This window comes from Mchenga conophoros, linkage group LG4, assembly GCF_057382185.1.
Source record: "Mchenga conophoros isolate Kocher_MC1m ecotype Shallow Benthic linkage group LG4, M_conophoros_male_GT1.1, whole genome shotgun sequence".
Classification (NCBI taxonomy): Eukaryota; Metazoa; Chordata; class Actinopteri; order Cichliformes; family Cichlidae; genus Mchenga; species Mchenga conophoros.
Window position 1 is genome coordinate 38,431,976 of NC_140529.1, and position 18,436 is coordinate 38,450,411.

Here is an 18,436-nt window from a genome sequence, read left to right on the forward strand (position 1 = left end):
TGCCCCTCAACAATAATATTTAACTATTACAGTTTTTTACAGATGCTAGGACACATTTCTCAATACTTAGGTCACGTTTGCAAAACTCCTCACACAGTGAGCACAACAGAAGTCTATGTGGGCTAAACTGAGGACCAGTTATCATTGTTTTGGCACAAAATGCATTCAATGACTACATCTCTCAAATTTCATGAATCATCTTCTCACTCAGACACAACGGCCAAAAATCTTTGTACGTACAGGACATTTTGCATGTGCTTATATACTGTTTTCAAAACTGTTAAACTTATGGCCAAAACAATAACACAATGCAAAACTTGAAAAGACAGCAAAATGCAACAGCAATATTTTATTGAAACATATTTTAAATCTAAAAATGCAGTTTAACCAGCCACAGCTGATTCTCATTGTAGATGAACATCTACACAGGTGTTACTCCTTCAATTTTTCAACTCCTTCAATTCTGGCAGCCAGAAGATTCTTTCCTAGGTGTGTTGCCCTAGATGACATGAGATGTGATGTGGATGAGAACCTGTGGCCAAATGGAGAAGACCGAGTAGCTCCTTCAGGTGGATTTTCTCAGGTGGATTAAACGGGCCACGCCTCGCTCTTTGGCTTTGCGTGGGTCGCGGCTCAAAATCATCCCTGCTTGTTTTACGCCAGGCCTTCGTGTGCTCTTTGACCTTTGAGACTTTCTTCTGATTGACTGATGAACAGGGTCTGTCTCCACCCATCAGTGACCCACAACCTGACCTTTTAATGAGCACAGTTGCCCCCTCGTCCTGGGCTTCACTGACCCCGTTTCATACATCCTTCAATCAGAATGGGGCGTATCAGATTTAGATGGAAAACAAACCTTTGTTTGACTTTATTGTAACAGCTGAGAGAACACGTGATCCTTTGGAGCTGAAGGTGAGGACGCTTTGCTTTTGGACTGGAGGAACATTTGAACCCAGAGAGGGGACACCCCATGACCTCACACAGGGCCGGGAGTAGAAACACGGTCATGAACTGAGCGTTTGGAGCTTTTGTTTGCTCATTATTGGCGAATCAGAGCAGCTCATGAAAATAAAACACGGGCACAGCGGAGGACGTCAGTTTTAATATTGCTTCAGCGAAAAAAACCACAGAAGGAAGAACATGAGCACTTTGTAAGGCAGAGACATCCACACACCAGAGTCAACATCTGTAAACAGCATTTTTAGCTTTGGGAGAAAAAGTGCTCAGTAGGAACAAATCTTTGGCTGTCAGCGTGGGACGGTGAACGACATCTTCGCTGCGGGTTCTCCGACACGTGCGCACCTCACTTCCTCCGGCCAGCACACATCGCTTTAATATTGAACTTTAACATATTGTAGGTAGGTAGGTGGAAAAAACCCGTCACGACCTCCAATGTTGAACCTGAAAAATAAAGAAAACAACAGAAAGAAATTCCTAAATGTCAGGAGTCGTCTTCATCAGTGACCTTTGTTCCACTGAACCATCAGGTGTTGTTAATTTCGACCAGCAGTGCTTTCATATTTGTTCCTCTGGCTCTTATTTTGAAAAGTCAGTTGTTCTAAACTAGTCGATGACGAGTCTAAAAAACGAGATGTGATGAGGGTCTGTGTCCTTCAGGTGCATCAGCTTCATGTTTCTGAGCCTCGTCACAGTCTAACGTTTCACGCTCGTGTTAAGTTAAACAAATTTGGGCTTAAATGATTAAAAAGAAACATTTCTTTGCACAGAGCTGATGAACGAGGCTAAAAGATGGGTTTTGTTTGACGGCTGCAGAAACTGAATGAAATCACTGAGAAGTCGGCAGTAACAGAAACAAGAGAGAAGATCTGCTGAGGTTTACTTTCACATCTGTTCCCCTCCTCTTCCTCACTGGGCCTGTCCCTGACCCGGCAGCGCCCCCAGCAGGCCGTTGGCTGTGGTGAAGAGGTTGATGGGAGACGAGCCGTCCGTGATGAGGGTGGACTTGAGCCCCAGAGACTGGAGCATCTTCACCTGGAGGAAACAAACCAGTGCAGACAGTTTTAAGCTCAGCAGCAGCAAAAACAACAAGAGAAATTAAAACAAGGCTTAAAACCTTATTTTGGGGCAGATGCTTTAAAATAACCCCCCCATTATAAGACAGCATAAACACCTGCGCAGCAGTAACAGGTTTAAATGAGACGATAAACGTTACTCTGGTTCATCTGCAAACAATCTCGAATTTGTTTTAATTCATTATTACACGTTTATTATTCGAGCAAACGCTGCAAAAAGCGGCCAGCGTCCGAGTCAGGCGAGCGATGTGATGGAAAAGTAAACAAGCGCAAATTAAAAGCAAAGACTGCGTTAATAAATCTTCAATAGACAGACTGTAACGAGTCTGTGCTGCAGTTCAACGTCGCGCCCTATTCATCATCACGCCGTTCGTACACAGACCACTGAGGTTGAAGCTCGATGGCGAGCGTGTCGCCTTCAGTTACACGTTTTCAAACACAGATCTTTGAAACAAAGTCTCGTGCGTCTGGTCTGAAACACGCGTGCTTCTAGTTTTACTCTCGCTCGGTGGTCGGTTAACAAGTATGGTGTGGTTTTTCAAAATAAAAGCGATGGCTCAGTGAAATGAAACCTGATGTCAGACGTCTACAAAGAGCAGAAAAAACCTTTTTGCTTTAATAAACACAATAATGTTTATTATAATAAACACAATAATGTTTATTATAATAAACATTATTGTGTTTATTATAATAAACACAATAATGTTTATTATAATAAACACAATAATGTTTATTATAATAAACATTATTGTGTTTATTATAATAAACATTATTGTGTTTATTATAATAAACACAATAATGTTTATTATAATAAACACAATAATGTTTATTATAATAAACATTATTGTGTTTATTATAATAAACACAATAATGTTTATTATAATAAACACAATAATGTTTATTATAATAAACATTATTGTGTTTATTATAATAAACATTATTGTGTTTATTATAATAAACACAATAATGTTTATTATAATAAACATTATTGTGTTTATTATAATAAACATTATTGTGTTTATTATAATAAACACAATAATGTTTATTATAATAAACATTATTGTGTTTATTATAATAAACATTATTGTGTTTATTATAATAAACACAATAATGTTTATTATAATAAACATTATTGTGTTTATTATAATAAACATTATTGTGTTTATTATAATAAACATTATTGTGTTTATTATAATAAACATTATTGTGTTTATTATAATAAACACATAATCAGCTTGTGTGTGGCGTAGACTCTCAGCAGAGTCTTTCTTATTCTTAAAATAATTCGGAGCATTTCATGTTCGTGCGGCGTGGGTGTGGTGTCAGCGGCGTGGGTGTGGTGTCAGCGGCGTGGGTGTGGTGTCAGCGGCGTGGGTGTGGTGTCAGCGGCGTGGGTGTGGTGTCAGCGGCGTGGGTGTGGTGTGAGCGTGGGTGTGGTGTCAGCGACGTGGCTGTGGTGTGAGCGGCGTGGGTGTGGTGTGAGCGGCGTGGGTGTGGTGTCAGCGGCGTGGGTGTGGTGTGAGCGTGGGTGTGGTGTCAGCGACGTGGCTGTGGTGTGAGCGGCGTGGGTGTGGTGTCAGCGGCGTGGGTGTGGTGTCAGCGGCGTGGGTGTGGTGTCAGCGGTGTGGGTGTTGTACCTGCATCTCGGGGCCGGCTCTGGCGATCTCCTTCAGCGTCTCGCTGCCCAAACTCTCCATCATCTGCTTGAAGCGCTGACTCTCGATCTCAGCCAGCCGCTGCTGCTTCTCCACCTCCAGATGGTCGATCTCCTTCTTATAGCTCAGCTCCTGCTCACGAGCCTTCGCCAGGCGCTGCAGCTCCGCCTCCTGCACACACACACACACATTACAGAGACATATAGGGTCGACCTTACAATAAAAAGCACCTCGAGGCTGAATTAAACTGAATAAAGCTGGTGTGGAGATGGAGCAGATAAGAAGGATGAGGGAAAACTTTGACGTAGCGCTACGACAGAAATACTACAACGAAGAGACGACAGCCAAAACATGTGACAGAAAATATCGCCATGGAGACGAGAGAGAATTTTTTAACACAGCTGTTTAGATCTGCGCGATAATTTGCCAGCTTCTTCTTTTTGACTTGGACAGCTTCAACTCCGCGGCGTCACTTTTTCTTTTGAATCCGTTTAAACTGGGACTCGTGAGCTGGCGCCTTCTTTCAGACGGCGAGGTTAAATCCATCCAGCACAAAGTCTTTGTGTTTTTGTTCATGTAAACTGGATTAATCGGTGTGACATCATTCGACCCTTGAACTCTATTTCAAGCTCACTTTTAATCGTTTTGGTGAATCAGTGAGCTGTGAGTCAGCGTTTGATGCCGACTCGTTACTTTAAAGCAGGCGGCAGATTTTACTGACATGTTTTATACTGAAAGGGAGGAAGTGTGAACGTACCGCCTCGATCCTCTGAGCCTCGGCCTTCAGTTTGGCCTCGCTGACCGCCGCCTCTCCCTGAATCCGAGCCGCCTCCGCCCGAGACTGAGCTTCAGCCTTCGCCGCTCCGGTGCTCTCCACCGCCGCGCTGAAACACACACACACACACACACACACACACACACACTTTTAGTTTTGTCTGCAGTTTGTTGTAAATGAGTTCTGACGGTTGGAGTCTGTCAGAGTCGTTGTGTGTTACACTCGAGCTCTGCCTCATGGAAGCAGCTCCAAGCTGATCTTTAAAAATCGGACAAAAATGTGACGACAGACATAAAACATGTCGAAGTCTCATAATTGATAACGTTAGGCGTCGTGGTTTGTTTGCATCCTGTGACCTTGAGAAGATATTTAAGAGCCATCTAACGCTCTGATTTTCTCCTGCTGGTGGCGTCTGGCTTCACCTGAGCGCCTCCAGCTCCAGCAGCTCCTTCCTGGCTCGCTCCGCCTCGGCCTGGTCGGTGATGCGCTGCCTCTCCAGCTTCCCCCGGGCCTCCTGCTCCAGACGCTCGGCCTCGTGTCTGCACACAAGCAAACCTCATGAAGCTGCGACGTCTCATTGATGCTGTGTGTGTGTGTGTGTGTGTGTGTGTGTGCGCGCGTCGGACCGTGCAGCCGCTTCCTGGGAGTTGGTGGTGATCTCGATGGCCAGCTGGACGCTCTTCTGCAGGGCATCTCGTGTGCGCTGGTCGACGGGCTCCACGGACTGGATGTCCACGCTGCTGATCACCAGGTTGTTCTGGCTGAAGCGAAGACTCGAGCGAACCTGCATCTTCTCATCGAAGCCGAACACGGCCGAGCAGATGATCCGGTTCGAGTTCTGCAGAAGAAACACGTTGGCTCAACGATCACGTCAGAATCTGGGATTTTTAAACAATTCGTTGTACTCGGACATGAACTGAGCAGTTATGATCCACAGAGACGGTGCTGAAGGGAAGATCTGATATTTCTATTTGAATCTTGTGACCTGTGCGACTCCCACCACAACGGATGGAGGCACATTTTCGACTAATATTTTACTTTAGTCATTTGTTCTTATCAAGCCTGAGTACACTCAGCTGACATTAATTATGAGGAGAAAACTACTCGAACCTGCGCTGGTCTGGGGGTAAAACAACTCGTTTCACAGGCTGCTCTCAGGTTCAGTGTGAGACAAAGAAGGATTATTTCGAACTGAATCATGCAAAGCTGCTCGAGCGAAGTCCCAGAACACAAACACAGAGATGGATGTCGGTCGGCCTGACCTGCAGACCGGCTTGTTCTTCATCAGTTGGTGATTTCATTTCATTCTGAATGTAAAAGCATCAGGATATCACAGGCTGGATGTTCCGATACAAACCTTGTGGAAATCATCAAACTGCACCGAGGCGACAGCTCCACGGATCCGCGATGCGATGGCTTTACAGGCGTCGCCCACAAAGTCGGGGACCGAAAACACGGCCGCGGCGTTGGCTGCGTCCACCCGAGACTTCACCTCGAAGTGCCTGTGAGGGAGAGGGGGAGGAGCCAAGGTAAGAAACACTTAGAACTGAGAGGCGTCTGCGTTTGTCGGCGCTTTAACCCGGAAATGCACTTTTTTTTTTAAAAACCCGGAGCAGTCAGAGATCATGCTGCTGTGCTGTGAACCGGCCTCTCCACGGACTCACACAAGCGTGCGCTTACCAGTTGTAGGAGAGCTGCAGCTGCAGCCGGGCGTGGTCGGCCGTCTCGATGGTGATGATGTCGGTGAAGAAGTCGGGCCCCAGCAGGAGGCAGATGGCCTTGATGACGTTGGCCCTCTTTGGCTTGTCCCCAGACAGCGACAGCACGGTGAACTGCTCGTCGGGTCCCAGCATCACCATCTCCGGTCCAAACACCACCCTGCAGACAAAACCACCATCAGCACCAGCAGTTCAGCTTCATTCAACTCCAACGCACAGCAGCGCCCACCTGGCTTTCTTCTCCCTGTAGTCGTAGACCTGCACGGCGGCGTTGTGGGGCACCCTGAAGGACACCACCCTGGTCTTCTCCCTCGGGGCAGCCGGTGCCTGCTGGCCGCGGTCTGAGCGGTCGGCAAGCGGGTCGAGACGAGCGCCCAGCAGGGCCTCGACGTTTGGAGGAAGGTCCTTCTCCCACAGCTCCTCGTCGTGAGTCAGCATGTAGGTGTGACCAATCACCGCGCGCACCTGCAGACCAGCAATACGTTGCTATGGCATTGACCACGATCATCAATCATTTACAGACACGTGACACATAAAAGGAAAACCCTAAACGCTCTGCACTGAGGGTCCTGTGATGATGATGAGCTGAGGCAATCTTTACAAGCAGGAGTCGCCCCCTGCTGGTCACGAGGAAGGTTTAAGGACTCTTAGCGTTATATTTAGCGTTCTGCTAAATATAAGACAATGTAAAGAGGCGGGGCTGGGAACGCTGAGGCCACTCCTACCTTTCCCGTTTTGATGTCCCTGACGTAGATGCCCTCGTTCTCATCCAGCGGGATGGCTTGGCGCCGCAGCAACACCTCCACGCTGGCAGGGGGGACGTACTCGATGGGGCCCCGCAGCATCCAGCGGTCTCCAGGGCGACGGGGGGTGCCGCTTCTGCGAGAGCGCTTGGCCCTCTCCTGCTGCTCTTCCTCCTCCTCCTCCTCGTCTTCCTCCTGCTGGCAGACAGAACGGGAGACAGAGAGGAGGAGGACGGAGAGAAGGGTTAACGTGGTGATGCACTGGAGCGGTGGGGGAGAGGGAGGGAGAGGAGGAGACGGGATTGGAGGAAAATACTGAGTAAAAAAAGTGAAGGGAAGATAAAAGGAAAAGGTGGAAGGCGTGATGGTGGGTGGAGTCAGGAGAGGGTTTGGGGGTGGGGGTGTTGAGTCAAAGGAAGGAAGAGAAGAAGAAGAAGAGGAGAGTGGGTTAGTCCGGGTTAGGAAAGGAAAGTGAAGGACAGGATCACCAGTGATCCGGATTTAAACCAGTTCCAGCTGGAGGCTCCCATTTCCACCCAGTTGGGATCAGAGATGTTCTAATGCACGGACTCACATGTTAAACTACCTCTGATGCACTATGATGAGATAAATAGAGACATGGCTCGATGTATGTGAGGGTTCAGGCCTAAAGGCGGATTGTCTCATCTCTGCTTTGAAAGAACAAACTTCTGTTTTACATTTAACTTCCATGTTAAAGGTCAAAGGTCGGGACAGCACAGTTAGAAACAGGCTGTTGGACGGCTGACTGGAAGCACAGCAGGAGAAAGCTTTGGTTACCGTGCGCTGGGACGTGGTAGGAGGTTTGTGGCACTTTGGCTGATGCAAACCTTTTTTCCTGTGTTGTGGCTGCGAGCTCAGGCCTCGTTTCTTGGTTTCATTTCTCTTCTTTCCAGGATCAGTTGGCTTTTAGCTCTTTGGCCCCCAGAAGACTGCGTCCCATTTCGCTTCTACTTGAAGGAGATGATAGTTTTGGCTCTCTGTTCATTCACACTGTGAGCGCTGCAGAGTGGCGAGCTCCTAGAAGGACGCTGACTAAAAAGCCTCAACGACTGCCAAAGATATGCACACAATAAATATTTCCACAGGACTGGTCGCTCAGTCGGCCTCACCCTGACCTGCTGCTTTCTATGACTGCTCTGCACCAGAGTTCACTCTGTTCCTAGAAATACCTGCGATAAAGCCAACCTTTCAACCACACCCCTCAGCACTGCGAGGCGTTCTCACCTTTCGACCAGAGACACGCCTTTCACCTGCATACCAGCCTTTACAGAGCTGCAGCACGTTACAGATGGCCTCTTTATTGAGCTTATCATGTTTGCTTGTTTAATCTCTCCGATCGACCGGTTGCACAAGATGGTTTTAAACCGCAGCACATCTGTGCAGGCCCAAGCTTCATCTGACAACGCCTCGTCCCGTCTCTCCTTTCTGCTCAGCTGACGCTCCAGAGAGAAGCGAGCAGATACAGCAGAGTTCAGGAGAAAGTGCCTGAGAAATGCAGAAAGAGCTCAAATCCAGCTCACCGAAGGGTTTAACAGTGAAAGCACACGACGAAGGTTTGCATGAAGCAGCCGTGATTTAGGCGGTCATGCAAATTTCTGAATATTTTAGGAAAATAAACCAAAACATGAAGCGATTCTGTGTTTTGCTCTCTTCTTACCTCCTGGGTGTCGTTAAAGGCCTCCACAGCTCGCAGCACTAGCCCCTCCTCCTCCGACAGCACGTACACGTCCTGGATGCCGTTTTCCAGGTGCTCCCCAGGCTGCAGGAAAAACGAGCGCTCGCCCTGACAGAGGAAGACGAGGGGAAACGATCAGGCCTGAGGAAATGACACGAACGCAGCAAAACTAGAAACGGCAAGACTGAAGCTTCGCCTCACCTTCACCACCCTCTTCTGACCCAGCTGAGGTTTCCCGTCGGGTCCGACCGGGTCCAGGATCACGCAGTACTGCCTGCTGCTCAGGGTGGTTACATCCACCACACCCACCACCTCCTCTGCCACAGAGGGGATGTGGGCCTCTCTATCAGCCATGGTGACCAGCCATTCCTCCCCGGTGCGACGTTCTCGCCCGCCGGCATCTTTGAAGGGCCGCAGGGCGCGCACGTGCAGCGCTTTCTGAAGACACGACAACAGCGAGCAGTCAGAGAAACCGTCTGCATCCGTGTGGTTTCTCTGATGGCTCGTGAACCACAAACACTAAAGAAGGTGTGTGTGTGTGTGTGTGTGTGTGTCTGTGTGTGTGTGTCTGTGTGTGTGTGTCTGTGTGTCCGTGTGTGTGTCCGTGTGTGTGTCCGTGTGTGTGTCTGTGTGTGTGTCCGTGTGTGTGTCTGTGTGTGTGTCCGTGTCTGTGTGTGTGTGTCTGTGTGTCCGTGTGTGTGTCCGTGTGTGTGTCCGTGTGTGTGTCTGTGTGTGTGTCCGTGTCTGTGTGTGTGTGTGTGTCCGTGTGTGTGTGTCCGTGTGTGTGTGTCTGTGTGTGTGTGTCTCTGTGTGTGTGTGTGTGTGTGTGTCTCTGTGTGTGTGTGTGTGTGTCTCTGTGTGTGTGTGTGTGTGTCTGTGTGTGTCCGTGTGTGTGTCTGTGTGTGTCCGTGTGTGTGTGTGTGTGTCCGTGTGTGTGTGTGTGTGTGTGTCCGTGTGTGTGTGTGTGTCCGTGTGTGTGTCCGTGTGTCTGTGTGTCCGTGTGTGTCCGTGTGTGTGTGTGTCTGTGTGTCTGTGTGTGTGTCTGTGTGTCTGTGTGTGTGTCTGTGTGTGTGTGTGTGTGTCTGTGTGTGTGCTGGCCGTGCAGGCTTTAGTGCTGCAGTGTGGGAGAAGGTGTAGGTGAAGAGCAGGTCGTCGTTTCAGGGCGTCTATGAGGGGCGGGGTTACCTTGTCAGTGAGGATGAAAGCGTTGACGATGTCAATCACCTCTTCGTGCGCGCCTGGAAGGTACGCGCCCACCTTACTGACCAGCCACTCCTCACCTGAGCCACAGACACAGGTGAGACAGTTCGTGACACTTGAACATAAAACGAATCTTTTCTGAATCTGCAGAGGAAACAGGAAGTCCCCGTGAGCCTCGGGCTTAAAGGGGAACCATAACCCAACGTTTCACGGAGGAGGAGCTTAAACAGCTTATTTCACACACAGGATGAACTAAGTATCATTTTGAACTACAATCATGCAAAGCCACCCTGTTTTCCCTGATATCCTTTTGTACATCAGAGAGATTTCTTTCATACCTGTATGTATCGTCTGATGGCGAGTAAATGCCCCAAAGTTTTGTTCTGAATAATAATAAAGAGGCTATTCTATTCTATTCTAATAGAGTGAATTAATAAAAGTATGGAGCTGAAATAGGCGGAGCCAACCTCATTTCTTGTATTCATTTCATTTTTACTGTTTAATCATAATCAGCTTTGATTGAAGGTTTTATGTGACGCCAAAGTGAAGTTGATTCATTACAAAATGCAGGAAAATCTGAGCATCCAAAACCACCAAGAGAAGAAAAAAGGGAAACAAATAAGTTCCACATGTGCAAGATGCAAAAAAAAGTTGTTTAGTTTGATCTTTCTCTCTGTGAACTGACTTCTTGGGTACATTTGGGGGCGGAGCTTCAAACAGTTCAGGGGTGCTCACAGGTGAGTGTTACCTGTCACTCTGTTGACTCCGGTTCTGTCCTTGCCCTCCTTGCGAGCTCTCAGCCTGATGGCCTGGTTCTCCCTGATCACCGTGGCCTTGATGGTCTCCAGCACGGCCACCTCCTTCCTGGGGATGTAGGTCCCTGAAACCAGACGAGAGATATATATCGTAATTGCAGCTCGTGCCGTGCTTTCAGAGACGCAGATTAAAAGGAAAATGCAAATCAATGAAGTATTTGTTCTGACAACCAGTCAAACCAGTACACACCGGGTCCTTCGAACAGCCACTCGTCTCCAGCTACTCTCTTCTCTCCTCCCTCCACCTCAAAGTCCAGCAGAGCCTGCAGACGCAGAGCCGTGTCGGGGTACACGATCTGCAGCGGCGTCACGTCCTGGAGGCCAAAAATCGTCATTCGAATCAGCGAGAACAAAGAAACTCTTCAGTGACTCCTCCTTCCATGACAGAACACACAGTGAAAGAGTTTCTTCTTCTTTAATGTTAAATTGAACTTTTTCAGCTGTTCATGATTCAGTTCAAAAGCCTGATTTATTCTCCGCACCGCCCACTTCCTTCTGATTGGTCAGTTTCTGGAAGCCTGCAGCCTGACTTTTCATCCTTTTTTAATAACTTCTTTATGTTTTCATCTTCATTACGTCTCCCTGATAAAGTTTGAATTCCCGTGAAATAAATGAACAAACCTGTTGCATCTCCTCCCCGGGGTACAGGGGGAACGGGTCCTGGGTCAGGCGGATCTCCAGGTCGGCGTGACGCAGCTTGGCCTGTCCAGATTGGTCAAACAGGACCTGGTTGTCGTCATCGCGGGCCACGGGGTTGGCGATCACACAATAGTGACGAGGAGGCACCATGACCATGCGCACCGGAGTGAAAAGCACTCTGGGGGAAAAAAAGGAGAAGACTTTGATGTTATGAAGTTTTGAGCTCCTCCCGAGGAAGCCTGAATGTCAGAGGTCTTCCTGCTGAAGCCGGAGGGCGGCTTCCTCTGACCTCTCGTTGTCCTGGCGGATGTAGGTGAGCGGTCCGATCTCCACTCGGGCGATGTTGGTGTTCTGGTCCAGGACATGGATGTAGTGATGCGGAGGGATCCGGATGATCGATGCCTCCAACAGCCCCTCCATCTCTGGCCCGCGGTTTCCGGCCTTCTTAGACATGATGTCAGCGAATTACTGCAGATGATGGCATAGAGAGGGCGGGGCTTATTAGAGGAAAGAAGGAAGTGTATCAGGAAAAGAGAAAAGCTGAGAATAACCTTAAAAAACAATTTTTATCACGTTTGATTTCAAATGAAGAAAAAAAGAACCGACTCTGAGGGAAGACTTCTTCACGCTGGTTCAGCTTTTTACTGACATCTGTCAGCATCTCCTGTTTCTACAGCTAATCAATACAAGCCGCCTGATGGCAGTTATTGATTATTGAACACAGACCCTAACAAAGTCTCTGTAAACGACTGGCTGACACCTCCACAGCAGAGCACGAGTCTGTGGGTGGTGCAAAGGTTTCACCAATAAGAGGCCTGCCGGGGTTTAGGTTCACCTGCCGGGTTAGTCTGCTGCCTGCCTTTTAGTCATTTTATCTCCATATTTCCATAAATTCCAGGTCTGTAAAGACTCTGGCGACATGTTTATGAGCCATGACCAGAAACACGAAACCTCGTCCTCTGCTGAATCCACACCCCTGAAGAGCAAACACATCACACAGTGAGTGAGTCTGAGCACACTGGCGTCAGGATATCAGCTCAAACATTCACACGCTGCTGAGATAAGAGCTGAAACGGAGTCTGAGAGGAACTTGTGACTGAATCAGACACAGCAGGCTCCACAAATCCCGCAGGATCGTGCGCCCAATAACATTTGCATGCACTTTGCTCAAAGTCAGAGTGTCATATGACCTGAAAAACAAGCTCGACCTGAAACAGCCGATCATCAATAATCACAAAGAAAACAATAAAGTCAATGTGCAAACACTGATGACCCACAGAGGAGGCGTGGATCTGGAGCCGCCGAGCACAGGGCGTGTTTCTGCAAACAGCAGCTCAGGGCCTCGCGTCCTGTGTCTCTGAGTTAAACCACAAAACCTCACATTCCGGTTCCCATGACTGTCACAGGAAGTGACCTCACGAAACTACTTCCTTGACCAACACAGGTAGATGTGTCCAAACTGCGTTGAACTCTGTAGTCTGCAGATTTCTAAACGCTCTGCACGAGGCTGCGTCCTGGTCAGGCACAGCCAATAAAAGAGGAAGCATGAAACCGGCGAGCAGGTAACAGGAAGCGCTGCAGGTGTGACTGTGGTGAAAGCTGCTCCTTCACCCGCAGCTTCATCCAATCAGCTTAAACCAACCCCGACCACGTGACCTCATGTTACAGTATTTGCATCCACCTTTGTTGGTGTAATCCAGGGTATTTCTTCTCCACCTCGCACACGCGGGTGAAGCCGTCTGAACAAGGAGCCGCGCGGGCAGCTTTAATAACGCAGCACGAAGCTTTTTAAATGAGAAATTCTACTGTCAACTTTTTAATGTGATCAAGTTCAAATTGAAATCGTTGTCTTTTGTTTTGGATTCGCACCCATCAATCACACAGATCACAGCGACGCTCGGAGGATGATGAAGCCGCCGGCGGCCCGCTTCATTTGATTTTGTTCGATTATAAATATCAAAGCGGGGTTTGATCAGGGTCAGTTCTTAGTCGAGTCTTAGCTCATGGTCAGAGCTGCCATTCATTTAGCCGAATCCTTCAATCTCTGCTTCCCTCCACCTGTTTTCTCACCACGTTAGTCTCATCTTCCTCGTCTCTTCCTCACGTCTCCACAGCTGGTGCAGCCGCGGCCTGCTGTGAGGTCTGCTTACTACCTGTTACTACGGTTGTCGTTAATTCTGCTGTTATTTTTACTTTCTTCTTGTTTTCTCTCAGATTTTCAGCTCCATCTTCTCCACACTGAACTTTTTCTACAGGCACGGCGAAGATAGGGGAGGGGTGCCAAACCACCAATCCAGCCCTGGGTGGAGGAGGTGGAGCTGAAGAGTAAAGACGCAGACAGTTTCAGCCTGTAGCATCTTTTACGTGTATCAGAGGTGTCAGCAGCTTCCTGCAGCGCTTTTATGGCAGCATTCACCTCATCATCACGGGCTGTCCAATAACATGGGAAATGTGAGGGTGGCTCCCTCTCCTCTGTAACATGATCAGCTCTGACAGAGGAGGCGGCTCTGCAGGATCAAACAGCTGCTCATGTACGCTTAACAAATGGAATGGTTTACAAACCTGGCAACCCACAAAACTCCGTTAAAACACTCTGAATGAAAGCCCCTGTGTTTGACTGAGGCAGCACTCACCTAGTTCGATGTTCCCTGAGATTTTTTTTAGTGATTAAAAGGAGAATAAGCAGAGACGTGATAACAAATGGCCTGTATTTGTACGCTTTACACATCCAGTCATCCACACACTGGTGATGGCAGCTACACTGTAGCCACCCTGGGGCGAGGCTGCCGGACACTGGCACCACCGGGCCCTCTGACCACCATCAGTAGCCCAAGGACGCAACGACCGAGACTGTCCAAGCCGGGGCTCGAACCGGAAACCTTCCGATTACAAGGCAAACAACAAAAGGACAGAAGACTGAAAATGAAACTCAAACACGTGTTCAAGTTCAGATTCTAATCAATTAAAAGCTATTTTTCGGGTGTACTATGAGCCGATTTAAAAGTGGGGTAATGTTTGTTCACGCCCCACCTTCAGTTGTTTCAGCTGTTCAGAAATCTGCTCCGACACTTACGGAAGTTTACCCTTCATTCTAATTTGTGTTGTACAGTTATTTCATTTTTAACCTTAATTTATATTTTATTCCTTCCTAGTTAAATTTACCCTTTTTAATTTTTCATATTTATTTCCTATCTTATTCATAGCCTTTTCCTTTTTTGTTCTCTTTAGGTCACGAGCAGTTGTCCAAGCATTTCACTACATATCGTACTGTGTATGACTGTGTACGTGACAAATAAAAATTTGAATTTGAATTTTAAAGTTTGAGATTTCAGAGCAAAGTTCTGCAGCGGTCAGACAGCCTCGGGGTCTTACCTCTTCCCGAAGCAGGCAGCAGGCAGCTCTGTGTTTGCTCTCAGGGTCCCGACTCACACACGGAGGAGAAAACCGACCGAAGTGCAGTCACTGCGGGAAAGACGAGAGAGATCTGCAAACCCGGAAATGATCAGCAGAGGCGAGTCATCTGGTCCGGGAAACACACACGCGCGCGCGCTCTCACTCACTCTCACTCACACTCACACACACACACACACACACACACACACACACACACACACACACACACAGTATTTAAAATATTTTTGAACCATAACTATTATTAACAATCCGGTGAATTTGTGAGTCACAGGACAAAAGTCGAAATTCCGATTTCCACATTTCTCATAGATTAACAAGATTTAAAAACATTACATTTTAAGCATAAATGATGAAAAACACAGAAATATGCACCTCAGGTCAGTAACTACGTAGGAGCTCTGGAGAGGGAGGAATTTCCCACATCCCGACAGGGCTGTTGTGTTAGTAGCGCCCTCTGCTGGAAAAACACATGAACTACATGCTATCCTTCATGTTATAAATGGGCCTCTTGTCAGGTTATATACATACACAATGTTCTGATGTCACACATTCAGGTTAAATAAAGTGTGCAGTGATACACACCTCATACTTCAGACGCTCAATCATCAGGTAAGAAATTCTGTTCATCTGGACTTTAGTGGGAGATAATCTGCTGTGACAGAATAACTTTATTTACAGCACCTTTTAAAAACAGACGCACAGAACAAAGCTACAGATCAGGCCAAGAAATGAAACAACATTAAAGAGAAAACTGAAAAATAACCACAAACATACACAAGAAAACAGACGAGAGAAACAGAAAACTGTTCCACAGCACAGTTCTTTATACGATAGTGCACAGCACCTCAGCAGGCTTCTGGAAGTTAGCCAATCAAGAGAAAGTGGGCTTTAATGAGGCCTTAAAGACAGTCCCAGTTAATTTGATGACAACAATACAGAGACGGAGCTGAAGATTTCCCCCGACTGTTCTCAACAAACTCTCTGTGATGCTTCATTTTTAGAAAGTAAAAAATGTAAAATGTTTTTATCAGACATCAGTTACTGTTTTTATTTCAGATTCACATTTAAAGATGATAATGTACAACAAAAAGAATCGTGTCTTTTGTTGTTGTTACTCAAATGTAGATTTGAAATCACCTCAAAAATCACCGAGCTGTTTGACAACTACTCTTTCAAGGAAATAAAAGTCAACAAAAGGCCAAAAACAATCAAACTAACAAACAACAAAAAGCAGTAGATTCGTCTTTACATCTCAAACTGACCCATTTGAAACAAAAAATCCTTCATATTGAAAGATTTTCAAAAAGGACTCAACCTGATAATCCCGGGAACAGCTGTGATCGATGCAGCTTAGTTGACATCTTGAATCCAGGGCACGAAAGACGTCAACCTGTGGGAAAAACCACAATCGTGGACAAGGACCTGAGTTCCTATTAGAGCTGTAAATAAATCAGCCTGTTGGTGTCTTAGACATACAACTACTCTGACAGATTTTGTGCCCCAGTGAGATTTGAAGGAGCTCATTTTATATCGTGTAGAGTCGACTGAAGGAGGAACCACTGAGGTCTGACGTCTCCAACCAAAACTGAGTGTTTGCTTTTAACTAATCAGAAATCTGCACCATCGCTGTTTTATTGTTGTTTTTATTGTTGATGCTGTTACTAATAGTATTATTTCTGCCTTTGTTTTGTCTTTCTTTTATTTTTGGTTCTTGTTTTTTTCTGCAAAGCACTTTGAATCGTGTGTGAAAGCTGCTGTACGGATAAACCTGCCGTACCTGCACTATGTTCCATCAGGACATTCTCACCTTTAGAAAATGAAAGATGTCCACAGCAGTGTGAGTGTAGTTAGAACTTCCTGCTACTTTTCTTTAGTTTAACAATCTCCTGAAGTCACTTTGGTTTTGGTGAGTTACAGTCTGAGTTTCAGCTCCTGTTATGTTTGTCAAATTCAAGGTATAAGAAATTCTGAGCAGAATGGTGAGATCTGTAAATCAGCTTTAGACCGAAGAAACCCATCGGTACAATGTACATTTCAAATTCTTTTTTAATTTTAAATATGTTCATATTGTCTAATTTAATTCACTTAATGTACAGAATTCTTGCTGCATACATGCTACTACTGCACAGTCACCTAATGTTTGCAGTATATAATGTTCTTCTTCTCTCCCCTTTTGCACAAGTCGAGCAGCGTGTCAGGTTACATTTCACTGCATGTTCTACTTGTATAACTCTGCATGTGGCGAATAAAGAATCTTGAAACTGAACCTACTATATAAAAGTTCAAGTTCAGCTGTTAAATTATAAACTTGCTTATTTAGAGCTCTTTAGCAGTACTGCAGGAGGTTAACTTAACTCATTATTTCAGAGTGGAGTCCTGCAGTGACCTGCCTCGGGCTCTTACCTCCTCCTATGTGGGCAGCAGGCAGCTCAGTGTGAGCTCATCAGGGTCCAAACTCACAGTCTGAGGAGAGGACATGCCAGGAGTGACTGAAGACTCCTGCAAGTGCTGCTTAAAATCTAGTACAGGAGCCACAGTCACGTGGTTCACCAGCCCATCTGCAAAGTGAGTCAGAGGTTCAAGCACTTTTTGCCCAGATCACTTTTTTAACTGTTACTTGTAATATTTAGTAATCTGAGGAATGTCTAAGGTTTTACACAGTCAGGACATACTGAGAATAAAGCATCAATTCCTTTACTTCTCGTGTTATCTAATTTATTGTTATCCAGATAAAGTCGAATTAACATTACATTGACATTAGGACCCTTTTCCTGCAGAAAACTTGCCTAGACGGCAGGACAAGTTACAACTGTTGGGTCTGTGTTTCCACAGGCCCCGCTAGTTTAGAATCAGAATCAGAATCAGAATCAGAATCAGAATCAGAATCAGAAAGGGTTTTATTGCCAAATGTTGAGCAGGTTTACAACATTAGGAAATTGCTGCGGTGCTTCAGTGCAAACATACTGTCATAAATTACGCTTAAATAGACATGAAAATAAAAATAAGAATAAGAATTAAAAGTGTTAAGTAGATAGATAGATATATACATGATATATACATGATATATACATGAGTGCAGGTGGTGATCAGTGCAAACATGGAATGATGCAGTGACACAGCGTAGGGTCATGTGTTAGTGGCGGGTACAGTCATATGGTTATTGTTCATGAGTCCAACAGCAGAGGGGAAGAAACTGTTCTTATGGCGAGAGGTTCTGGTGCGAATGGACCGGAGCCTCCTGCCTGAGGGGAGCAGGTCAAACAGACTGTGTCCAGGGTGAGAAGGGTCAGCTGAGATCCGAGCTGCACGCCCCAGTGTCCTGGAGGTGTACAGGTCCTGCAGAGATGGGAGTCTGCAGCCAATCACCTTCTCAGCAGAGCGCACAACACGCTGCAGTCTCTGTTTGTCCCTGATAGTGGCTCCAGCGTACCACACGGTGATGGAGGAGGTGAGGATGGACTCGATGATTGCAGTGTAGAACTGCATCATCGTCCGTGTTGGCAGGTTGAATTTCTTCAGCTGCCTCAGGAAGTACATCCTCTGCTGGGCTTTCTTAATGACGGAGGTGATGGTGGGCTCCCACTTCAGGTCCTGGGTGATGGTGGTACCCAGGAAGCGGAATGAGTCCACAGAGGTGATGGGGGTGTCAGTCAGGATGATGGGGGGGAGTGGAGCTGTGTGCTTCCTGAAGTCCACAATAATCTCCACTGTCTTCTGGGCATTCAGCACCAGGTTGTTGTGGCTGCAC

The 18,436-nt window shown here is 46.7% G+C and overlaps 1 protein-coding gene and 1 long non-coding RNA gene across 5 annotated transcripts; both read right to left on the bottom strand.

Moving 5' to 3' along the window:
• Window positions 1-1,084: 1,084 nt before the first annotated feature.
• On the bottom strand, window positions 1,085-14,777 carry mvp (major vault protein). 4 transcript variants are annotated; one of them, XM_085272319.1, is made up of 18 exons: window positions 14,647-14,777; window positions 11,564-11,742; window positions 11,257-11,452; window positions 10,826-10,949; window positions 10,569-10,700; window positions 9,806-9,900; window positions 8,822-9,058; window positions 8,603-8,728; window positions 6,907-7,239; window positions 6,411-6,646; window positions 6,144-6,341; window positions 5,821-5,965; window positions 5,090-5,301; window positions 4,886-5,002; window positions 4,446-4,572; window positions 3,671-3,859; window positions 1,841-1,992; window positions 1,085-1,401 (listed from the first exon to the last, which is right to left on the bottom strand). In XM_085272319.1, exons 2-17 carry the CDS (start codon window positions 11,725-11,727, stop codon window positions 1,867-1,869), a joined length of 2,757 nt encoding a protein of 918 aa, XP_085128445.1. In that variant the 5' UTR covers window positions 11,728-11,742; window positions 14,647-14,777; the 3' UTR covers window positions 1,085-1,401; window positions 1,841-1,866. The 4 variants fall into 4 exon arrangements, with proteins under 4 accessions (XP_085128445.1, XP_085128449.1, XP_085128448.1 ...); XM_085272323.1 differs by having other exon boundaries at window positions 6,907-7,119; window positions 14,647-14,758; XM_085272322.1 differs by having other exon boundaries at window positions 6,907-7,122; window positions 14,647-14,758.
• Window positions 14,778-15,081: 304 nt separating this feature from the next.
• Window positions 15,082-17,906, bottom strand: LOC146576795 (uncharacterized). Its single transcript, XR_014892287.1, has 3 exons — window positions 16,004-17,906; window positions 15,271-15,337; window positions 15,082-15,142 (listed from the first exon to the last, which is right to left on the bottom strand). It is a non-coding gene; the product is annotated as an uncharacterized LOC146576795 (long non-coding RNA).
• Window positions 17,907-18,436: the final 530 nt, after the last annotated feature.

Bases quoted from the DNA above. Each gene is read 5' to 3' on its own strand.
- mvp (XM_085272319.1), bottom strand. From the start codon at position 11,727: ATGTCTAAGAAGGCCGGAAACCGCGGGCCAGAGATGGAGGGGCTGTTG. The intron at 5,966-6,143 runs GTAAGCGCACGC...TCTCCCTCACAG, and splicing joins CTGCAGCTCTCCTACAACTG to GCACTTCGAGGTGAAGTCTC. The intron at 3,860-4,445 runs GTACGTTCACAC...GTGTGTGTGCAG, and splicing joins AGGCTCAGAGGATCGAGGCG to GAGGCGGAGCTGCAGCGCCT.